A 22,509-nucleotide genomic window follows, 5' to 3' on the forward strand; every position below is an offset into this window, starting at 1 on the left:
TGTTTGGGATGATGAGTCCCTTGTTTCTATTACTATTTGATTATGTATGATTATAGTATGGTCCTTATTTCTTAGACTCTTTCTAAATGATTCCAAACAGTTTAATTTGATATTTAAGATAAGTGTTGCTGAAATGACCATCTAATAATATCTTAATGTGAAACTCCTTAGAGATTAAAAGATGATTAGACATACACTAGATAATATGTTAAGCATTGTTTAATGTGGCACTGTATAAACCAATATTGCAACTTGCTTGACACCAGAGCCAAAGAATAGTGTGTTTCAGCTCAGTGTTTGGTCACTTCATGTCCGGGCAACGTCATAGTTGGCTACGAACCAGTCGCAAGTCATCTGTATAGCTAGATAGAAGAAGAGAGAAAGGGGGAGGGAAAAAACATCACCAGGCTGAGGGTGCATGAAAATATTCATTCAAAGACTAATCTTGACTAATCTTGCACCAAGGCAACAAAAAAACAACAACTCTGCTTCTGTGCTATCATGTACGCAGTGCTATAAGATCAAACTAAGTATTTTATAGGAAGCTTTAAATTATCTACCATATAGTTGAGACTATGGCACTAAAGCAACAACAATACTCAACTTCTTAATGATTAAAAAAAAGTACAGTGAACTCTGACCTTCTTTAAGAGGTGTGAAAGGGAAGTCAGGAAGGTAGCGTCTTAGTTTGGCATTGCTGGCTGTCTTCTTCATCTGACCATCTGACAGGGTGGTGTCAAACTGATGTTAGGGGTCAAGGGGAGACTGGATTTTGCTTCTGTACTTAACTGGCTACATGCAGCATAGTAACATTTTAATTAAAATACATTTTATTTGAAAATGCACAGCCTCCCTGAAAGTGGTTGCTCAAGAACAACAAATGAATTGCTTAAAAAAAAAAGACTTAACCTCATCATTTTGGCAATATCCAATTACATGTTTGATTTCAAGCCAGTAACTCCTTATGGAGCTTAATTGTAAAGAATCTCTTAAAGGTGCTCTAAGTGATTTCACACATTTTTTAGGCTAAAACATTTTTTCGTCACATCCTCTAGCTGCTGTCCACTCAACACACTGTAAAAAAAAAACGCGGTCTCTGTAGACATCTCAGGGTCCACAAACGGCAACAAAAACAAACCTGCACCACGAAACATAACAGTGTTCCAGCCTAAAATCGACAAGGAGGAGTTGGTTGAGCCATCACCGCAGCAGCGTTAGCACGTAGGCAACTTCCACAATGCGAGTTCATGACTCAACCAGCTCCTTCTTGTCGGTTATTGGCTGGAACACTGTTTGTTATGTTTCGTGGTGCAGGTTGGCGCAGTTTGTTTTTGTTGACTTCTGTGGAGCCTGGGCTGTCTCCAGAGACCGTGTTTTTTTTACAGTGTGTTGAGTGGACAGGCAGCTAGAGGATAGTGAGGAGATGTTTGCTGTATGGGACAAAAAATGTTGTAGCCTAAAAAACACTTGACATCGCTTAGAGCACCTTTAACAGTAGGAAATAAGTTTAACAGTTTACTGTTGATCTCCACGGCACAAAAGCATCCCAGAAGTAAAACCATAGACGCACACACTTCTTAATACGATAAACTAGGCAGTGTTGGAAGGATACATGTACTTTGCCTTTGAAGTCCAGAGCCTTTGTAATCAAGTCCACGGCCTCTTTGATTGAGATTTCATCTTCTTCACCCACTGAAATCCACAGTAAAAAGTGAATGAGTGAACTGTGCATACAGTGACTGTGTCCCACACCGCTGTTTTGAAGCAATAACTTTCCCCATTTTCTTTGGCATATAACACAATCACAGACACCCCGAAGCGCATTATAATGCTTGCTAAAAGTGAGCACAGCACTGTACTCACCAGAGAGGATAATAGGGTCAATTTCTTCATATTCTCTGAGGGCCCAAATGATTAGACGACCTAAATCCTGAAAGTAAACAAAGACAATGGGACTAGGTTTTCTTAGTTGACATGTAAGAATGTTATCATGCTCACTTTATCTTAATACAGTCGAATATGCATTTGGCAGAGATAGTTACAGTATGCAATTACATTTTCATACAAGCGCATACCTATACAGTAATATATTTGGGCAATATGTATTGATACTCATACCAGAGAGTAGATGAACTGTCTCCTAGGAGCTCCAGAGCCACAGACATTCACAGCAGTTCCTTCCTCTGTGAGAGAGACATGAGAAAGTAGACTATTAGCTGGGTATTGTCTGTGTTTGCATGTGTTATTCATTGGTTGCAGTATATATGTGTGTGTGTGTGTGTGTGTGTGTGTGTGTGTGTGTGTGTGTGTGTGTATCAAGATGTCTGAGTTAATCACTTTTGGCCTTGTATGTCTTGTTCATTAGTGCCGACAGCACATGACCATTTTCTATGTTGAAGTTGTCATAGGGACCAAACACATTGGTCGGGATGACCGCTGTGTAATGATGACCATACTGCTGAAAGTATGCCCTGTCAACACGAACACAAACAGAGTAACGATCAGACATACTGTAACACAGATGAACACTTTTCTGCAGGCTTTCATGTTTGTTTTTCCCCCCTCAGTAGCTCAAATGTTTGGAGGTGTCACAACACGTTTCTCTCTTTCAACTTCCCACTTTCAACAGTAAACACGGGTAAAGTTTTCATGTCATGGCATCTTTAACTAGAAACTCTATCCCTCCTAGAGCCCATTGTGCTTTGTGACATTCACAAATTGAACTGGTCTTAACTGGCTGACTTAACACTTTGCTCGGTGTATTACATTCAATTATAGATGTTTTCACAATAACAGAGCAGTGGATTGTATTTTGGCATAAAGGCCCAGCCATAAGTTAAATAAAAGCTACAAAAGACAAATACAAAGTATTTGCCTGATCGAGTGCCACCCCCACAGCCCTTTGTTGAGGATGAAGTCTTGTCATATTTATAGTATGTCTACACCACACCCCTGTTTGCACTGCACAGCTGTTACCTGTTCTGAACATCAATCATCCTTTTAGCATGCGAGTATCCAAAATTGGAGCTATGGGGTGATCCGTTGTGTATCTATGAGAGTGGAGCATTAGATCAATATATTTAATTTATTTTTATTTACAATAAGACAATACCACTTTTAATAAAAAAGATCTGCATTGAAAGTCCACCTAACAACCCACAAATCCCCCTGAATTTATGCTTGAAACGACAACAAAAAATGTATATAGGTAGTGTGTTGCTAAAAAGTTCAGATGACCCACACTGACTAAATGTATAAAAAAAAAAAGCTTACCATGGTCTCATCGATAGGGTATGTGGTTTTGTCAGGGAAGATGCAACTGGACAGGCAAGACACGACCCTGGTGACACCCATCTCGTGGGCTGTTTGTAGGACGTTGTCATTGATTTTGAGGTTGTCTCTCTGTAAAGGTTTCAGACTGTCAGACTGGCCATTACAGTTTAAAGACAATGTAGATACAGTCATGTGAACAAATTAGGACACCCATGCTAAAGTTGACTAAAAAGAGGAAAAAATCTTTAGGAAATTGATCTTAATGCCTTAATTAAAAAAATGAGGAAAAATCCAATCTTTAAGGACACCAATTTTCTTAGTGAATGAATAATGTATCGTAAATAAATAAATGTTTTTCCTTAAAATACAGGGGGCATAAGTAAGTACACCCCTATGTTAAATTCCCATAGAGGCAGGCAGATTTTTATTTTTAAAGGCCAGTTATTTCATGGATCCAGGATACTTCCCTTGGAATTGAAATAGCTCCACATCATCACATCCCCTTCACCATACCTAGAGATTTGCATGGTTTTATTTCAGTTAGCCTAATAGCTGGTTTGATTTGCATTGAGAGATGATTTTATGGAAAGTACCCCATGTCAATCTGTAGGTATGGTGAAGGGTATGTGATGATGTGGGGCTATTTTAATTCCAAAGGCCAAGGGAACTTTATCAGGATGCATAGTATCCTGGATCCATGAAATAACTGGCCTTTAAAAATAAAAATCTATTTAACATAGGGGTGTACTTACTTATGCCTCCTGTATTTTAAGGAAGAACATTTATTTATTTACGATACATTATTCATTCACTAAGAAAATTGGTGTCCTTAAAGGTCGGATTTTTCCTCATTTTTTTAATTAAGGCATTAAGATCACTTTCCAAAAGATGATTTTTGTATTCCTCTTTTTAGTCAACTTTAGCATGGGTGTCCTAATTTTTTCACATGACTGTATGTGTCCATTAACCCCACTTTTACAGTATATAGAGTCAAAATATAGATTTATGTTGCAGCTGTGGTGGATCATTCATTATCTCACCAAAAAGTGCAGATTCTCCTTCATGTGTAGATAGAGTCCTCCAACTTTTGCAGCCAGGTGGATGACATGAGTGGGACGATACTTCTCGAACACAGCCCTGGTCTGAACAACGTCTCTGTTTGTGTTGTAATGCCACATTTATTTAAAATTGGATAGAGATTGGAAAAATATACAGGCTTGAAAAAAAAGGACATTGTAACCTGAGGGTGCCTGTTTGAATTCTTGTCCTCTAGTGTTTGTGTTGGAGCGCATCAATTACAGACACATTTCTTTGTAGACACAATTGGGTAGAAGAGTACAATTAAAGCAACTTACACAAGATCAGCATCCTTGGAAGAGAGGAAGATCCATTCTTCTCCCTCCAGTTTCCCACCTTCCTGCTGCACCACATGCTCAATGGCTTTGCCCACCAACCCAGATCCACCAGTCACCAGGACACGCATTGGCCCTACTTTGATCTCTGACCCCATCTTCTATAGCTGTGCTGGCTCCTTCGAGTTAACAATTACACAGAAAATAGGTTTAATGATTCAAATAAATCTAATCAACATAAATGTGCTACATGTATTCGCTCTTTAAAAACAACAACTAGGTAAACCAAATTAATACACAAATTTAGATATCACATTGACAAAAAATTAGGACTCTAAGCTGAAAAATACAAGTAACATAAAAGTCCTTACCTTTGTGTTAAAGGGCTGAAAAAAGTGTGGATATACCTTGAGTGTTTGCCTAACCTGTGTTGCCTACCAGTAGACAGTCGGTGCTGATAAGGGCATCAATCCTTTGTATAGTATGTCGTTGTACTTGTTCAGCTTGTTCCTCCTCCTCTCTTTGGAGTGATGAGCAGGGTTTCAGTGTGTGAGGTAATTTGAGACTCCTCTTACGCCTCTGCTTTTTGATTCATGTAGGAGATGAGATGCTACCATCTACTGGTCATAATGTATATCAGACTTAACTTTATAAACATTTATATGTGCATGTATGTGGTTAGGGCAAAAAGCAAAAGTAAAGATTCCAGTTGTCCTGCAGCTTGAGATACTGTATGTTGGGCACATGGAAGAAAAATGAAAAAGAGCTCCCGTCTACCTATAAAGAATAGGATGAAGTAAGCCAAGTTCTCTTTCATTTTATTTGGAAATTATTCACAGGGGTCTCTGTATTATACAGAAGTAGAAGAACACACCAAAGTGATGATAATACACAAAAACACGATTCAGAATCAAAAGGACCCTCCCTGCCTTTTAATGTTGAACCAACACATTTTTAGTACAAAATTTAGTACTCTTCACTTTCCGGTGCGATTCAACCGGATAAATATTTCTCAATAGCACAGTATGGAGAGTGTCTCAACTGCTGAATAATGGCCTGGACACTTCACCATTTATGTATATAATACCAATACATGAACCAAAAAAAAACTTCTGTTCATATCCAAGCTGAGTGGAAGTGGGTTTTACATCGGAAGGTTCCGACAGATGACAGAGATACGACGCAGCCGAGGCACTCTCTGTCCATTGAACACAGACTCGTCGTCTTTCAGGATCTGGTGAGTGAAGTTAAATCTGGCCTGGTCCCTGTATGGGTGTGAGGAGAACAGGATGAAACATATTACTGCACTGTAAGATGCTGGGTATCCTACAGAGTATGATACAACTACAGCACACTTCATGATGAAATATGTGCAGCAAATACTGAACCTCAGTATGTAGAGGGAGCGCCGGGGCAGCAGCAGGTCCAGCCATTCGTTGGTGGCATCCTCCTTCACCAAGCGCATGATACTGTCTGACAGGAGACTCAACCCAGCAATAGTGCTACCACAGAACTTAAAAAAGACGGAGAGAACACACCTTGGATAACAGCCCAGGTCTTACCAATGTATACAGTGCTGAGGAATCGGATATTGTCTATGTTGGAAACTAACATTTGTGATTGGATGCAGAAAAAAAAAGGAGAAAAAAAACATACCTTGACACTGTCAATGTGAGGCTTGATATAGCCAGTCTTGTCCAGATCTAGAATGTGCACAGGCCCGAGGAGCGGACTACCCTCAGGAAACGCTACTGATCGGACACGACTCAAGACCTCTTCACACTTTGCCCCCCACTTCGCACGCTCAGTCTCTCTGTACCCGTGAATAGCCTGAATGTGGGGAAAGTGAACACAGCACAAATGTACGTGTCACTGTCATCTCAAATACATTTGTGCTCTAACTTTGCAGTAAGTGAATTGAGAAATGATTGAAATGATGCTCAGAAATAATTCCACAGCCTGTGGTTGTACAGTGAGTAAGTCTAATGCATTGCTTATTTTCTGATTTTCTGACATGACATGTTTATTATTTCTGCCTATATGAGCCAGTACTCTCGAAACAGGATTTTTATTAAGGGATTTGCGTGACCAAAAACTATACCCAGAAACAGGACAATACAAAGATGTTCTTGCATCTACAGGTGAAATTTGGCCAGAAAATGCCTTCCTATTAGGGCTGGGCTATATGGAGATAATCAAATATCATGATATTTTTGACCAAATACCTCGATATTGATACCGCAATGATATTGTAGTGTTGACTATTGGTGCTTTCACTAAATATTTACACAATGAGATTTTTGATAAATAATCATCAGATATGTGGATATAATGACTAAGTTGGTAAAGGCAAATAACAGAACGGTTATAACAGTCTGGTAAGTTCAGAAAATGACATCACTTTACTGTAATGCAGCCTTTAAAACCAGGAAAAGGCAACACTTATGCCATGTTACGATATTACGATATCCAAAATCTGAGACGATATCTAGTCTCATATCACGATATCGATATAATATTGATATATTGCCCAGCTCTACTTCCTATATGATATATATTAAAGACAGGTGTAAGAAACGGTCCATCTGTGGATAGAGATCCAGCTACAAAGTGAAAGTGGTCCTTTAACTCGTATAAGTAGCATATATTGGCCGGGGTACTAATTGGGCTTAATTAATCGTAAAATCTGTAAACACAGGTGTGCGTTGCAACGTCACATGCACATTGTTAACAAGCGAGAAACTTGTTGTAGACCCGTTTCAACTATCAACCCTGTACTTCTTAACATAACTTACATCGTCCCAATGGTCGAATTCGTAGCGTTTCTTCTTCAGGCCTGGCTCCAGCTCTGCCAGAAAAACCCCCTCCTCCTCCTCAGTGATGAAGCCCGTCTTCACCTCCACCTGTGAGCCAAGTCTCTGCACAAGCTCCCGGCTTGACCCGACGATGAGAGCCTCATCTCGGATAGGTAACGTTAACAGGCCGCTGCTGGCACAGGAGCTCAGACGTCGCTGGTGACTGGTGTAAACCGCTGGTTTGCGGATTCGTTTTAATACTTCCAACAACGGTTTCATCCTCCTGCCTGTAATATTATTAGTCAACCTCACTACGCTGTCCTGTTTACCTTTAGCTGTGTTTTGGTCTTGTTGACAGAAGTCAAGCGGCAATGTGAGACGCCATGTTGAAAACGCAATGCATTGTGGGGGGTGTAGTCTTCCAGCAGTAAAACACATCTGGGATTTCTCTGCCCAAGGTGAGTAGAACATGAAAACGTTTGAAATGAAAGCGTTTCCCAATCTAAATATAATTTGAGAATAGAAAATATTTGAAATAAATACCTAAAATATATTGTCACCTAAGGTGAAGTACAGTCTTACACATTTCTCTGATATAACCTTTTATATTGAGGATGTATAATTATTCTACATATTCGGTATAGAATATATTTCTGACATGACTTGCATGGTTTGGTTTTTGAACGAAGTGCCTTGTATACACTTGTTAACTTTGATAAGAAATAGAAATAGATCATTCATATAGACATGCAGACTTACTAATTGTCTCATGTTGGTAATATCATATGATAATGATCCTGTGAAGGGTAGAGAAGCAAACAACAATGGACATTGGAATGGATTTTAATTACCATCAATAACTAATCATACACCAATCATACAACAGCTTGCATCAGTATATGTGGTTTGTATGTTATCTGTATGGGCACTCTTTCAGGCCTTCATGAAGTGATCAGCCTTAAAAGAAGCTTACTAAGTGCAACCCTTCTTGCTCTCATAGCTTTAGGATGTGAACACAGAGTGGCAACACGAAGAAAAAGAGGGACTGCAGATGTTGCAGTTCTTCGCTGTGACCACCGTAGGGCAGTGGAGACTCATGATTGTAAATACACTCAGGTCAGTTCCACTCCACCTGTGCCAACATCTAGTAAAAACTTTCAAAGACAAACATTAAGAGAGGAAGTGGAGTTTCTAATGTGTCTACTGCCAAGTGTGTAAATACAGAAGGACAAAACACTCACAAAGGTTTTTTGAAATTTTTTTTCAGGGCTTGTTGATTACAAGCACTTTGATTTTTCTCAGATTGATAACGTTTATAACTCTTATTTCTTAAGTTAATAATAACCTAATAGTTCAGTATTTATCATACTTGAGTGACAGCCTGCGTCATAAAAACACAAATAAATGATAGTTGAATTAAAAAGGAAATGTGTGTATTTGGGTTAAACAGATCTAGGAACAGAATATGCAGACATTATTAAAGAAATAAAAAAATAGGAAACAGTAAATACAGAATAAAATTAAATGAAACATTTTAAAATATACATTACTTTCTCTGTCCCTTATTTCACTTTTTGGGCCACATAGTGAAATGTGGGAGATGGGGAACCTATTTGAAATATTTGAAGGGTTGAAAAAGAAATGGAGTATGAAGAAAGAGAGAGAGAAGAGAGAGAAGAGAGCAGTTCAAGTGGGGACCAGAAAAAAAACACTGGCCTATTTACCAATAAGGACAGGTTACACTCTCTCTCTCTCTCTCTCTCTCTCTCTCTCTCTCTCTCTCTCTCTCTCTCGCTTCCTCTTTTGTTTCCAGGCGAACCCTTTGTTAGTGAAATATTGTAACCATATAGAAGGAAAGTGAGACATAATTGCCCTCACAGGAAATCTGTGGCGCTTACAACTGATGTTTAAATTCAGTATCAGATAGATAAGATCTAAGAAGGGTAACTGTCAGGGAACCCCGAGATGGAGGAAGAAGATGTTGCTTGTGCAGAACCAGCTAGCTGCATTACCCTACTTATGAGTAGGTTAATGTTTCTATATGTTTAAAAATGCCTTATGCTTTGTTCTGCAGGCTGCTGCACATCCAAACACATCCACTGCCTATATAAAAGGATTATTAGTGCGCCTACTGTGAGCCTCCTGTTGGTCTCGGTCAGTGAGCATCCACAATAAAACTAACTCACACCACCCCTCCTCCAACACACACACACACACACACACACACACACACACACACACACACACACACACACACACACACATAACTGATGTGATGCCCATTTCATTGTTGGATGCCATGTTGCTGCCCCAAGCATTACATTCATCCAGCCATGATGAGCGTTTTGGGTTCATATTCTCATTCCCAGTTGGTGCACTCATTTAAAGCTTCTATGATTCACTGCATTTTCATCGTTCAGCTTGTCTTGGAGGCATCATTATGCCTTCTGTTGAATCATGCAATTAAAGTGAAAATCACCAGAAAAACACTTGGCAGTGGTCAGTTTGGAATGTACAAACCCGTCTGCAGTAAATGCGCATAAGCACCAAGAACTCAGAATGTCACAGGATAATCTAAAGATTTGTATGCATCATAAAATCATGAAAAATAAATGAAGTGGGACCGAGTGGTTGTTATGGTAGCACTGTTGTAATAGAGGTACATAAACTTAAAGGGGAACTCCACCAATTTTACACATCAAAGTCTGTTTACAGGTCTTAAGGCTCTGACACTCCAACCCAACGGCCGACCGTCGGCAGAAAAGGCAGTCGGACTCATCAGTCGGCTCCCGTCTCTCAAAAAAGTGCCTCAGAACACACCAAAGCAACGCCGACCTGAGCGTACGTTCTGCGCGTGCGCGAGACGTAATATGTCTCCATAACAGCAGGCGGCACTAATCTCTATTTTCGCCCCAAAAAATGAAAACTGGAAATGACGGAACATCTCTCTAAACCTGGTAAACACAGAGCACGCTGCCGTCAATCATTGTTTTCATCAGAGAGGGTTGATAGTAGTCAAGAAGGACCGCTGTTGTCATTACTCGCTGAACGGAAGAAAATACGATGGCTAGTAATAAGAAGATACTGGCGTTGTCAGCTCTCAGGCTTTTTCTTTTGGAAGATGCACTGATTTGCTAGTCAGGGGCTAGCACTCCACCAATCAGATTGGTCATTGAGTCCGACTGCCAACTGGCTGAATCAGCAAGTCAAATCGGCCAAAATGGATGCCGACGGCTCCTCCGACTGACGATGGCACGGAACACACCGAACAGACTTGAGTCACCAACCTTGCCAGGCTGTCCGACGGCCGATAATCGGGTTGGTGTGTCAGGGCCTTTAGGGAGTACTACTGCATGTGTGAAAAAAATAGTATAAAGCCTTTTGTGGCTCCGGAGCTGCGTGAAATCTGGTAAATAGCCTCAAGTGATGTCACTTTTAACTATCCATCATGAGTAACACAATGTTATAGGAAAGGAATGCAAAGTCAGTAGAGTTCTCTTCTTAAGTTAAGTTCACACAGTGAGATGGACCCTAGGACACACACAGAGGGAGAAAGCAGTGGGAGGGGGGGAATACAAAATCCTTATCTCCCATGTTGTCTAGCTGTGAGTCTGCATACCTGTCTCTGGGCGTCTGTCCTGTCAACCAGTGTGTCCTATAGTCCAACATGCTCTGCATCCTCCTCGCCTGGTGCCGTCCATGGTCATGAACTATCTGGGCTGCCAGCTCTTCACGATGTGTATGGGATATACAGTCATGTGAAAAAATTAGGACACCCATACTAAAGTTGACAAAAAAGAGGAATAAAAAATCATCTTTTGGAAAGTGATCTTAATGCCTTAATTAAAAAAAAGAGGAAAAATCCAACCTTTAAGGACACCAATTTTCTTTGTGAATGAATAATGTATCGTAAATAAATAAATGTTCTTCCTTAAAATACAGGGGGCATAAGTAAGTACAACCCTATGTTAAATTCCCTTAGAGGCAGGCAGATTTTTATTTTTAAAGGCCAGTTATTTCATGGATCCAAGATACTATGCATCCTGATAAAGTTCCCTTGGCCTTTGGAATTAAAATAGCCCCCCACCCCCCACATCATCACATACCCTTCACCATACCTACAGATTGGCATGGGGTACTTTCCATAAAATCATCTCTCAATGCAAATCAAACCAGCTATTAGGCTAACTGAAATAAAACCATGCCAATCTCTAGGTATGGTGAAGGGGATGTGATGATGTGGAGCTATTTTAATTCCAAAGGCCAAGGGAACTTTATCAGGATGCATAGTATCCTGGATCCATGAAATAACTGGCCTTTAAAAATAATAATCTGCCTGCCTCTATGGGAATTTAACATAGGGGTGTACTTACTTATGCCTCCTGTATTTTAAGGAAGAACATTTATTTATTTACGATACATTATTCATTCACTAAGAAAATTGGTGTCCTTAAAGATTGGATTTTTCCTCATTTTTTTAATTAAGGCATTAAGATCAATTTGCAAAAGATGATTTTTGTATTCCTCTTTTTAGTCAACTTTAGCATGGGTGTCCTAATTTGTTCACATGACTGTATGTGCATGTGCTCTATTCTTTCACAATATGATCCTATTATCCTTTAAAATTTCTATACATTTTGATGTAGTGCCAGAAACCATTCTGTTACACAGTTGGACTAAGCTTCAGTTTAGTTGAACTAAACTAAATACAGCAGCTGACCTAATTTTCTATGGTTGGACACTGGAATCTTCACCTACCTTACTTTTTACTGGTTATATAAAGGTGTATTTTATGGCAACTGCAAAATAGTATTTTTGACACATACTGTAATATATCATTAACTGATATATGGCGGTAAACCACAATTAGCTGTGTATGATGTGGACCAGTCTTGCAGAGGTTTACATTTAAGTCTGCATTGGGTCTGTGGAGGACCGGGTTCAGCAGGGGCGGAGTGCTCTACATCCATCCAGCCATTGAATTATTCAGCCTTATGAATCATTGAGTCACGACACTCCTTTTTAGGCCCTCGCCTCAGAGCTCCAGCCTCACAGCTACACCCATTTAAACATCTGACATAGAAAGAAAACAAAACAACGGAAAACAGTCATCAGAAGTTTAATTACTTTCTCCATCTAGTTGTGCTGAATCATTACCTTTATTTTCGAAGACGCAGTTGTTATTGCTACTGCTTCCTTGCCGAGTTCAGCATCCAACGTAAATGTAAAACAATCCCTGAAGCTAATCACATATGCTAAATACGCTATTAGTCTACATACTGTAAATTCCATTGACAAGCATGCACATTTTCATATTTTATTTTATTGTAAAGAGGATTTGTATACCCATACAGTATCTTAAAGACAATGTGTGGTTTCAGTCCTTGTCAAAGGCATACAGCAATCACTCACAAAGACACTGCTGTAGAGCCTATCATGTTGCATTATTTTTCTCAGCCAAATATGCTATGACTACAAAGAGATGATCATGTATGTCTATCTCTTCTATAGAGACAGTGTATGTGTTCTTGTGAGGTAACAATGTTTTATGCATGGGTGGCCTGGGAGCTGTTGCTCTTCAGTGCTTCTTGTGCTGGCTGTGTGGAATAACAGGTTTGGACAGAAGGCTGCTGCTCCTCAAAGGCTGCAGCTCTGAAGGGCAATAGATAATTTCACAGATCATCACACCCAAGTGTAAACACATACATTTGTGAACACAAAGATACACAGGATAGAAAAGAAAGAACAGCCTATAAAATTGGAAGACACTTTTTTTTAAAGCCAAAATTATATACATTTCATAGGTGCTCACTGCATCTGAATCATCAATCACGGTTAGTAGTTTATTTTAGCTTATGGTGATGTTTTATAGACTTTGAGATTGTGTAAGAAAACTGCAGTCTTAGCATTTTAACAGACCCATCATGTGCAGCATAATTTAAACTGGAACCAGCCAAAAACTAGCAAAAGAAGAAGACATCATATTATGATATAAACATACAAGACCTTGTACATTTCTTTGCAGACCACATTTGTCTTATTTATTTACTTTTCTTTAAGTTTTTTCATGCTGTTAATTTTTTTTTGTAAGGTTTTTGATACCAGCTGCTGTGCTGTTGTGGTCATTATTTTATTTTGTAAATGGTGTTTTACTATCCATGGACTGATAGTTCTTGTAGCATAACGTTGGTGCTATGTGAGCTTGTTGAGGCGCTCTCCGTGGTGGTGACACGTCCATGGCATGAGGACATTAGTGCTGATTTTGTGGTGCTGTCCATGGTCCTCACTTGATGGCAGTGAGGTTAGCAGCAGTATGTCACTTGTTTCAGTGACTCTCTCTCTCTCTCTCTCTCTCTCTCTCTCTCTCTCTCTCTCTCTGATTATCTGGAATTAATTGATCAAGAATTAAGATTTGTGTTATTGCATGCCCTTGTGGTGGGGTCAGTCTCGCTCTCGCGGCCGGAAGCCTCGCTTAAGTGGACACAAAGCAAAACGATCCCTTTCTGACATATCGGATAGACGTTTAAGGTCGTGCTGTTATCGATTAACGTTCACATGTGCAGTGTTCTGATTCAATCTCTTGGAGAGGTGAATTACTTCTCCCGGTCAACCTTAAATCTATGTAGGCTATATATGTATTTCCCATTCACAGATGCAGCTATTTCTAGAGTCAATCAATTAGTCACATAATAGATTAAAAGAATGTTTCCCTGTGATGTTGTAGGCTACAGCCTTCCTCTCCTCTTCTCCGGGGCTTAATATAACGTGGCACCAGTACTTTGCTCACCTTGTAGGCCTAGTTGTGAGTGACTTATAGCATGCATTGAACATGAGACCTCTCTTTGTCATCACTTTACATGACCCAGAAAATGCAATCGAATCATCATGTACAATCAAAGATGGAAATACAATCGGTATTCAGACTGAAACTGCAACCTTGGAGATTTCAGTTTGAAACTAAAGAGTGTTTAAAAATGAGGTTTTAACATAGATAATGTATAGAAATGTTATCACAAGAAGAAATACTGCAGTTCGTATTATCTCTTGGCTTTATCCACGTTGTCTCTGTTTCTGTTATGTAATTGAAAATATGTGCTGTGCCTTGACTTTAGCGCAAATCATGCGGCGCACCTTGAACAGGCACCTGTGTTTTGGTGGAGCTATGAGAAAAGCCTCGAGGAGAGGAGAAGAGGAGAGGGAGCCAGGGAAGATGATCCTCGACTCGGTTTCGGGGAGGGAGGGAGGGAGGGAGGAGAGAGCGCTCTTCGTCCATTAATTTCCAAATGTCTGTTGCTAAGAATAGCCTCCACCTTCCCTAACAAACACTCGCAGACTCGCGCGCGCACACTTTGCCGCGCACTTTCTCCCGTGTGCGCGCAGTCATTGTCAGCTTGGGTTGCAGCTGTATCTTTGCACAAACTGCATGCCGCCAACACCCCGCCTCTCCGCCACACATAGGCGCGCATCTGGCTATAATAAGCATACTTATTAGGTCTTTGTGAAATACACACTTACACAGAGGTGGAAGGAAATTAGAAACACAGTCACACAGTTGCCGATGTCACCTCATCCTCTATGCGCCAACAGGCTCCTTTACGCATTATTTGAAATTGATTTGGAGTTGGGTTGCTTGTGAGGTCCAGTTCAGCTGGGCAGGGCTATAGCCCGAAGCACCTTAAAATAAACAGGCGATAGTCGATGCCTCCGTCCGTGACATAGCCTACGTCTGGAAGTTGGACGAGCTGCGTGCGTCATGTGCTGCAGCTGCAGAACCGATCAGGCTCTCATTGTTCACACAAACTGAAAGACAACGATTTCGCGCGCGGTGCGAGCTATTTAATTTACAGGCTTATACTCTGGCCTGAATTCCAAAGAAAGAGCCGGTCCCCTCCCTTTCATTTTTGTCTCCATCCACTCATCACCGATCCATCTATCCATCCGTCCTTCTGTCCCCCCTCCTCCTCCCCTTGGGGCCGCTGGACGAAGAGAGAGGAGGCCGTGAGGAACGCTCTACCCTACTCCAATCAGAGAGAGAGAAAGGACACTCTGCCAGGACATTTGGGCTTATCAGTGCGGACGAAGGTAGACTTTTCGGGGCGGGGATGGTGAGGGACTTTTTCGGCACTGCTGCACCTCGAACATCCAAACCAAGATCATGAGAGGGTGTAAGACGGCAGAGAAGCGGCCGTCATACCCTTGTTTTTGACGACGCCGTCCGTGTGTCCCTTTCTCAGCTTCTGGATGGCCGCGCAGGTGACGGAGAGAAGATGATGGTTGCAGCGAGGGAGGATATTATAGAATTCGTTTGAGACAATTATTTCATCTTCAGCGCTTGACAACAATGACAGCGACATTTCAAAGGAAAACGGTATTTTTCTTTCTCCTTTCTACTCGAGATTGTGCACTCTGAAATAAGACGCATTCATAACAAATGCCACAATTTCCCTGGTCTCAAGGCTTGTTAGGTCGCACTGGTAAAACAACTGTAAGGTGGCGGGAGCCCCATTATTCCCACACACTGTGCCAAACATTGCGGATGTTTCAAAATTAAATAAATAACAGTAGCTTTTTCCCTTGTCAATGCCTTTTAAGTCTTCGGAACCGCGACCGTTTCCAAAATGAACGTCACTGACGGCCATAGCTATGGGCTGTTAACCATTTTCACAGATTTATTTTCGACAATCTGATTTATTGAGGCCTGTGTGATTTAGAGTCGTTTAGATTGTCATTACATGCTGTCATGAGAGTAAAGAAATAAATCGTCCACAAAGGTGCAGGAGGCTGTGGTGCGCTCTGATACAGGCATGAACCATGGAGAACATGAAACATTCATGTTAACTCGCTATAGTCTCCCCATGATTTCATGTTGGGGGCGAATCCTGCTTTATACGGACATAAGAACCGACTAACACTGAGACACCCCACAGCACTACCCTACAGTGCAACCAGTCAGCCAACCGACCACACATTTAATTTACTCACACCCACAATTGGCCGTTGGCAGAGACGCAGAAGGAGACAGCAGCCTACATGGGCGTCCTCGTCTGCTAAAACCAGCATAGAACTGCTCGCCGGGTGCAGGTGTTCAGCGTAAGCTTACAAGACAACCCGTTGTGCATATGAGACGTTCTGATCCAGATGGGATGTAATGTTGTGTGGCTACACAGCTGAGCATTGGTCTTCTTCTCCGCTGCTTCGTGAAGATTGGCTTTCGGTGGTCAGAGAATGGCGCGGTTCGGAGATGAGGTACAGTCCAGGTATGGCGGAGGGCCCGGCAGTGGGGGCCCGGGCGGCCGCGGTGGTAGCAGGCAAGGAGGACCCCACGGACACGTTCACGGCCACGGGCATGGCCACGGGCATGGCCACGGTCCACCCGGAGGGCCCGGGACCCAGAGAATGTACAAGCAGTCTATGGCGCAGAGAGCCCGGACTATGGCCCTCTATAACCCCATTCCCGTGCGCCAGAACTGTTTCACTGTCAACCGCTCGCTGTTCATTTTCAGTGAGGATAACTTCGTCAGAAAATACGCCAAAAAGATCACCGAATGGCCATATCCTTTACCTGGCATAGTACAGTGAGTAAAAGCTGCTACTGTAGGCCTTGCCCGAGGATCAGGTAGGCCTAATGTGCATACAGATGATTGGATGGTTTAAATGTTTTCTCATTCCATGAGTTAAAGCCTTTAAGTTGTCATAATAACAAAGGTGTAACAAGCACATGCATCAGTGCAGGTCCATGTGAGGTAAGCTACAGGAGGTCACCGAGGAAATGCTCGACATGTAATTTATAGTTAATTAAGAGAAGGGGGGCATGAACCAGCGGACCCTTTCATGAGGCTGTTGATCACCATCAATCACTGTTAGTAATTTCATGTCACAGTCGCGAGGGACCTGCTTGATATACGTTGTGTGTGTGTGTGTGTGTGTGTGTGTGTGTGTGTGTGTGTGTGTGTGTGTGTGTGGTAGTGGTTGAGGTGGGGTGGGGGGTGTCAAGGGGGCGCTGCTGGTTGCTGATGTCAGCATGTGCAGTAGCCTAGCGCGGCTAGAGAAACAGGAGAGAGAGGGGGGAAGGGAGGAAAGGTGGGAGAGACCTAGAGAGAGATGAAAATAAGCAGCTACAATTTGTATGTGTGTGTGTGTATCCTTGCAGTGATGCATACACAAGCTCCCATATCAGCATGATGCAGGTGTCTTTCTAGGTGTGTGTGTGTGTGTGTGTGTGTGTGTGTGTGTGTGTGTGTGTGTGTGTGTAGAGAGAGAGAGAGAGAGCAGGTAAGTGTGAGTATACTAGGCTATTAACTTGTGCATTGACACAGTATTTAAATCTTTTCCACATTTTGAGCCGACTCTTAATCACACAAACTGCAGGTGTCACTGAATGAATGTGGCACAATTTCAAACTCTGTGTGTGTGTGTGTGTGTGTGTGTGTGTGTGTGTGTGCCACTGAGTGTGACAGTGTTCAAATTCCAGCAATTCCCTGCATTTTCATCTTTCATGATAACCAGCACGTATTGAACCATTCAGGGGAGAAATAGCAAGTGATTTCAGTATTTTCATTTGCAGGACTTGTGTATGTCTGTGTGAATGCATACAAATGTGGAAGCAAGTTTTAGTGTGAGTGTTAATGACAAGAGGGGAAATTGGAGTAATGATTGTATTGATCCATGCTGATGCTTGAGCCGTGACATAACTACACACACTAATTGGGCTGCTCTAGTGAAATGCAGGAGCTACTTATAGTGCCTCTGAATCATGTCTATTCACCATCTAAATGTTAGTGAGAGAGGGCGAGTGTGTGCAGAAAATCTGATGTTGTATAATCATATATTTCCTTTCCGAAACACAATTTACTATTTAATAACTCTGACGTTCTAAGATTTCCATGCAGTCTTGAAGTAGTGCATTCCTTTTGAATGAAACTAGTCATTTGTACAAGGTTTTCAAATGGTAGATTTCTTACTTTAAAACGAAACGTTGTGTAATTAGGATGTGTTCCCTCCCTATAAGCAACATTAATAGTGTTTCCAATTTATTAAAAATGCCAGCCACAGAGTTCACATACTGGACTGATAGAAAAGAAGAAGAAATGTAAAACCAACTGACGGCTGAGAGAAAAACAATTGTTACACTGATTTCAACCTTGACTGTTCTAATAACAAAACAGAGAAAGAATACATCCAAGAAAAAAAGGGGCCAATGGCAGAGGGTCTCATGGTGATTTGATCCAGGGCATCCAACATGTAAGGCAGTAGGGAATGCACAAGAATTATATATTTTTTCTTTTCTTGTACTGGCCTTTGAAATAAATAATCTTTAAAGTGGCTAAAGCTGGACCTTGTTAGGTTAAAGTTCAGACGACTTTCCTGTGAGTGGCAAGTTGTGATAGACCTCTTTTTAAAGAGGTCATGTCACAGTAGGAAAAGCAAATGTATAAATAATAATATGAATGATGGCTGAATTCCATTTAGCTGTTTCAGTTTCAAGGTCCTGATAATGTGCATGGCTGGCTCACTGGCCCGCTGTCATAGCTTACTGCGACACATGAATAAAACGGAGCGAACGTTTATGTTATTAGTAACACCTGTGCCTTTCCTACGACAAGTAGTCTGCTATGATTATCATCATTTGATCTCATTACATTTTTTTTCATTCCCTCATCATTATATTTGGCAGCATGGGAAATGTCCATAGCCTTGTGATGATGGGTCTGGTGAAGGCAGGAAGCCCAAAGAATATTGCTGAACTACCGTAAATGGAAATGTAGTATCTACATTCTTTGTGTGAAGAATAATTGTAAACAGAAGCAGTATCTTGTATAGCACAGTGCTGTGAAAGGAATGGGTTCAGATGTGGTGTTCTTGGTACAATTCTTAGGTTAATCTAATATTTAAATAACTGTAGGCGTAGAACTGTGAACTGTGAACTAGTTAATTTGAAGACTTCCAAGAGTGCTTGCTCAGATATTGCTATGTAAACTTGTAGCCGTACACAACAGATGAGGTTGCTTATTTTGTTTTATAATATTTAACATCTCTGCTCTGTGACATTAGTAAGGTTGGTTTCTTGGAACTTTATGATTGGTCTCTGATGGTCTAGAAATCAGCTGTTGAGGAAGGATTCATATCATCTATTTTTTTCTGAATTTGCAATAATGTTTGTATTTGGGTTATTGCTGGTCTTTCAAGTACAGTACACAGTCCCAACACCAATGTGGGGGTGTTTGATACAATAATGTGAACACTAGTATGATCTAATGTAACTCAACACAATAGCTCTGCAATAACTTCTACCTTTGTGAAGCTTATAATGTTCAATATTTGCTGAGACTGTGTCAGGGTGTTGATTCAATTTATTAGTAATTTCTGAAGCTGTGCTTTGTGGGGTTATCGTTTATTGGATTATAATAAATTGTGAGGTGTAGCTAGTAGAGCATTTTGTTCCCCTCACCAGGGAATACGTTCACGTTATACTGTCCATCCTTCGTATAACTTGGTCTATTGTGGGCAATCCGGAGTAAGTTTGAGAAACAGATGATGTTATGCTGTGGCTTAAAGTGGAAAAACTAACCAAGAGGAGACTAGAAGAAACAAAATGGATTTTATAATGAAATGCTGAGATTTTCATAAACTCTTTTAATTGATATTTCAAAGACTAAACCCACAGCATCTTTAGAAAAAAATTCCAGTAAAGGTCTCATTAATTATTAGGTATTAAATCACCCATTTTTGTGAAGGGTTTGGTTATATCTGACTGATTCATGATTAATTGTTTTGTGAATGGATTAGGTCTTACTGAGGTACCAAATGTGCTTAAAGGGTAACTACCGTTTCTTTTACCGTTTTTTTCAACCTGGCCCCTATTTTCCTGTTTTTGTGTCTAAGTGACTGATGGGAACAACAATCTTTGACATTGGTGCAGTATTAAGCAAGATCGCTGCAGTCGGCAGAGGCAAAACAAGCTACAACGTAAGTTAATAGGGCAATTGTCCAGCTTGTATTTACCTTCACAAAAGTGCTCTTTTTGCGACTGACAGGCTCAGATTGATATTGTAAGTGTCTGACAACATTATGGAAAGGATACCTACAGAGATAGACCTTTAAAACCTCTTTGAGACCTTTCTGTTTAACCAGAAACAGTTCTGAAGTCGCTAGCGCAAAACCCACCAGGCTCCATTTAAAAAAGCTATACTTTTAGCATGTATATATGCCAACACATGTAAATCGGTGAACTATGTGTTTATTTCAACCAAAACTAGAGTTATGATGGTTGGAAAAGTGGAAAGATGACCCAAAACGGTGTTTCATAAGTTTATTTTGGTTCTGTCGACTTTGAATAAAGTGCATTTTACGATGCTAAAATTACTATTTATTTACATGGAATCTGGTGGGTTTAGCAAATGCAATTTCGAATGGGTTAGAATGGTTTTATGTTTAAAAAAAAGGATCTTACTCTTCAAAAGAAAGGTTGACTTCCTTAGAAATCCTTTACATAATGTTGCCAGACACTTAGAATATTAATCTGAGCCTGTCAGTGGCAAAACAAGCACTTTCGTGAAGGTAAATAGAAGCTGGACAATTGCCCTATTACATTGTAGCCTGTTTCGCCACTGCCAACTGCAGCGATCTTGCTTAATACTGGACCAATTTCAAAGATTGTTGTCTGTCACTTAGACACAAAAACATAGGTCGAAAATAGGTCGAAAAGGTTGAAAAAAAAACGGTAGTTACCCTTTAAGCTTGAGACAGTTGAGGTAGTCCTCAATCTGCAGAAGGTGGTGTGGTGACAATTACCATCAATCATAAGGTCATCTCCAAACCCCACTGCACCACTGTGGACATGGTGTTCAGTGTCTCATTAGTTGATGTCCTTTCAAACTGTTTTTTTTCTAGAACTTTCAGATCCAAATAATCAACAGAAAATATGGTCAGCATTAGTGTAAATCTTATTGCATAACATAATGAAGGGCTCAGCAATATTGGTGGTATAGTTCATTAAAGTATAGAGGAAGACTGTGATTCATTCATTAGAACCTGCAGCCAACAGAAGTGTAACCAGATGCATGTTGAGTCAACTGACTTATTTTTCACTGATTGAAACAGCTTTTTGATACACCAGAGTCTCAGTGGAGTCACTATTCAGCAGAATTATGACCTGCGGCTTTATTTAGTTGTGAACTGACTCTGGACCCATGGGAGTACCATATAAATAACTATTCTCTCATATCCACATTTAGATACAGTAGGCAGATATTTGGTTGTTTAATTAAAATTAGCATTACAGAGTTCAGGGCTGTTACTGTGCCATTTCGTCATTTGCAACAATAGGCAAATGTTAAATACAATTAATACCATCATTTATCTTTCACACTGAGTTTGATTAACATACTAAACTATACACACAGAGCATAGTGTTCAGATACAATCTAACATATCATAAACTATGCCAGTGGCATCACAAACCTCGTGAGAATTTTACCAAGGCGACGTTTTGGCAGTGATTTTCGGCAAGAGCAGTCAACGAGCAGTGAATGTTATCATCTTGGGTCAACGAGCAGTGAACGTTAGCATCTAGGGCTAGTTCAATGTAACATAGGCTAATTTCTTCTCCCAGTCAAAAGCAGTAACTCTGGTTTTATTTGCAAGGACATCTGCCCACCACTATTGACAATGGCAAACTTCAGACGGACTACTCTGAAGCTGGAACTGAGGTAAAAACTGTTATTGAAAACCCAGTAAGTTAACATTTGACTAAAAAAATCCTGCTCCTGGAAGACTAGCTAAGATGTTATCCTTTATACTACTAAAACTAAATAAAACAATGTATGTTTCTTTTTAAAATGTGGCTACTACCAATAAAACTTCCAAGCCTATTAAATCTGAACTGAGTCAAAATCACAGCCAAATAGATTGATATTGAATCACAGTGTAACGTTGGTTTATCAGATAGTGGACCATAAATATATATCAAATCATCTTAGAAGAAGACATAGCTTATATGCCCCAGAATTATTGCACCGGCCATACTGTATTCAAGTGTATAACATAAAAATTGTGATTGTGCTGTTGTCCTTGTGTGCTCAGAAATGACC

General features: G+C 40.5%; 3 protein-coding genes across 3 annotated transcripts in view; 1 reads left to right on the plus strand and 2 right to left on the minus strand.

Annotated features, from left to right (window-relative positions):
* Positions 1 to 201: 201 nt before the first annotated feature.
* On the minus strand, positions 202 to 5,106 carry LOC144529809 (GDP-L-fucose synthase-like). Its single transcript, XM_078269117.1, has 11 exons — positions 4,997 to 5,106; positions 4,629 to 4,804; positions 4,314 to 4,428; positions 3,274 to 3,402; positions 2,977 to 3,050; positions 2,338 to 2,471; positions 2,119 to 2,183; positions 1,864 to 1,930; positions 1,613 to 1,692; positions 642 to 741; positions 202 to 362 (listed from the first exon to the last, which is right to left on the minus strand). The coding sequence occupies exons 2-11, from the start codon at positions 4,781 to 4,783 to the stop codon at positions 307 to 309; spliced, it is 975 nt and encodes a 324-aa protein (XP_078125243.1). The 5' UTR covers positions 4,784 to 4,804; positions 4,997 to 5,106; the 3' UTR covers positions 202 to 306.
* A 320-nt stretch (positions 5,107 to 5,426) lies between these two features.
* On the minus strand, positions 5,427 to 7,813 carry alkbh7 (alkB homolog 7). Its single transcript, XM_078269183.1, has 4 exons — positions 7,421 to 7,813; positions 6,282 to 6,455; positions 6,014 to 6,138; positions 5,427 to 5,890 (listed from the first exon to the last, which is right to left on the minus strand). The coding sequence occupies exons 1-4, from the start codon at positions 7,697 to 7,699 to the stop codon at positions 5,770 to 5,772; spliced, it is 699 nt and encodes a 232-aa protein (XP_078125309.1). The 5' UTR covers positions 7,700 to 7,813; the 3' UTR covers positions 5,427 to 5,769.
* An 8,832-nt stretch (positions 7,814 to 16,645) lies between these two features.
* The window catches only part of cacna1aa (calcium channel, voltage-dependent, P/Q type, alpha 1A subunit, a), an 81,166-nt gene continuing 75,302 nt past the window's right edge, over positions 16,646 to 22,509 (plus strand). The window contains exon 1 of the mRNA XM_078269471.1: positions 16,646 to 16,971. Within this exon, the coding sequence (XP_078125597.1) occupies positions 16,646 to 16,971 (326 nt within the window). The remainder of the gene's footprint in view (positions 16,972 to 22,509) is intronic.

Source organism: Sander vitreus, chromosome 15 (assembly GCF_031162955.1).
Source record: "Sander vitreus isolate 19-12246 chromosome 15, sanVit1, whole genome shotgun sequence".
NCBI classification, from domain to species: domain Eukaryota; kingdom Metazoa; phylum Chordata; class Actinopteri; order Perciformes; family Percidae; genus Sander; species Sander vitreus.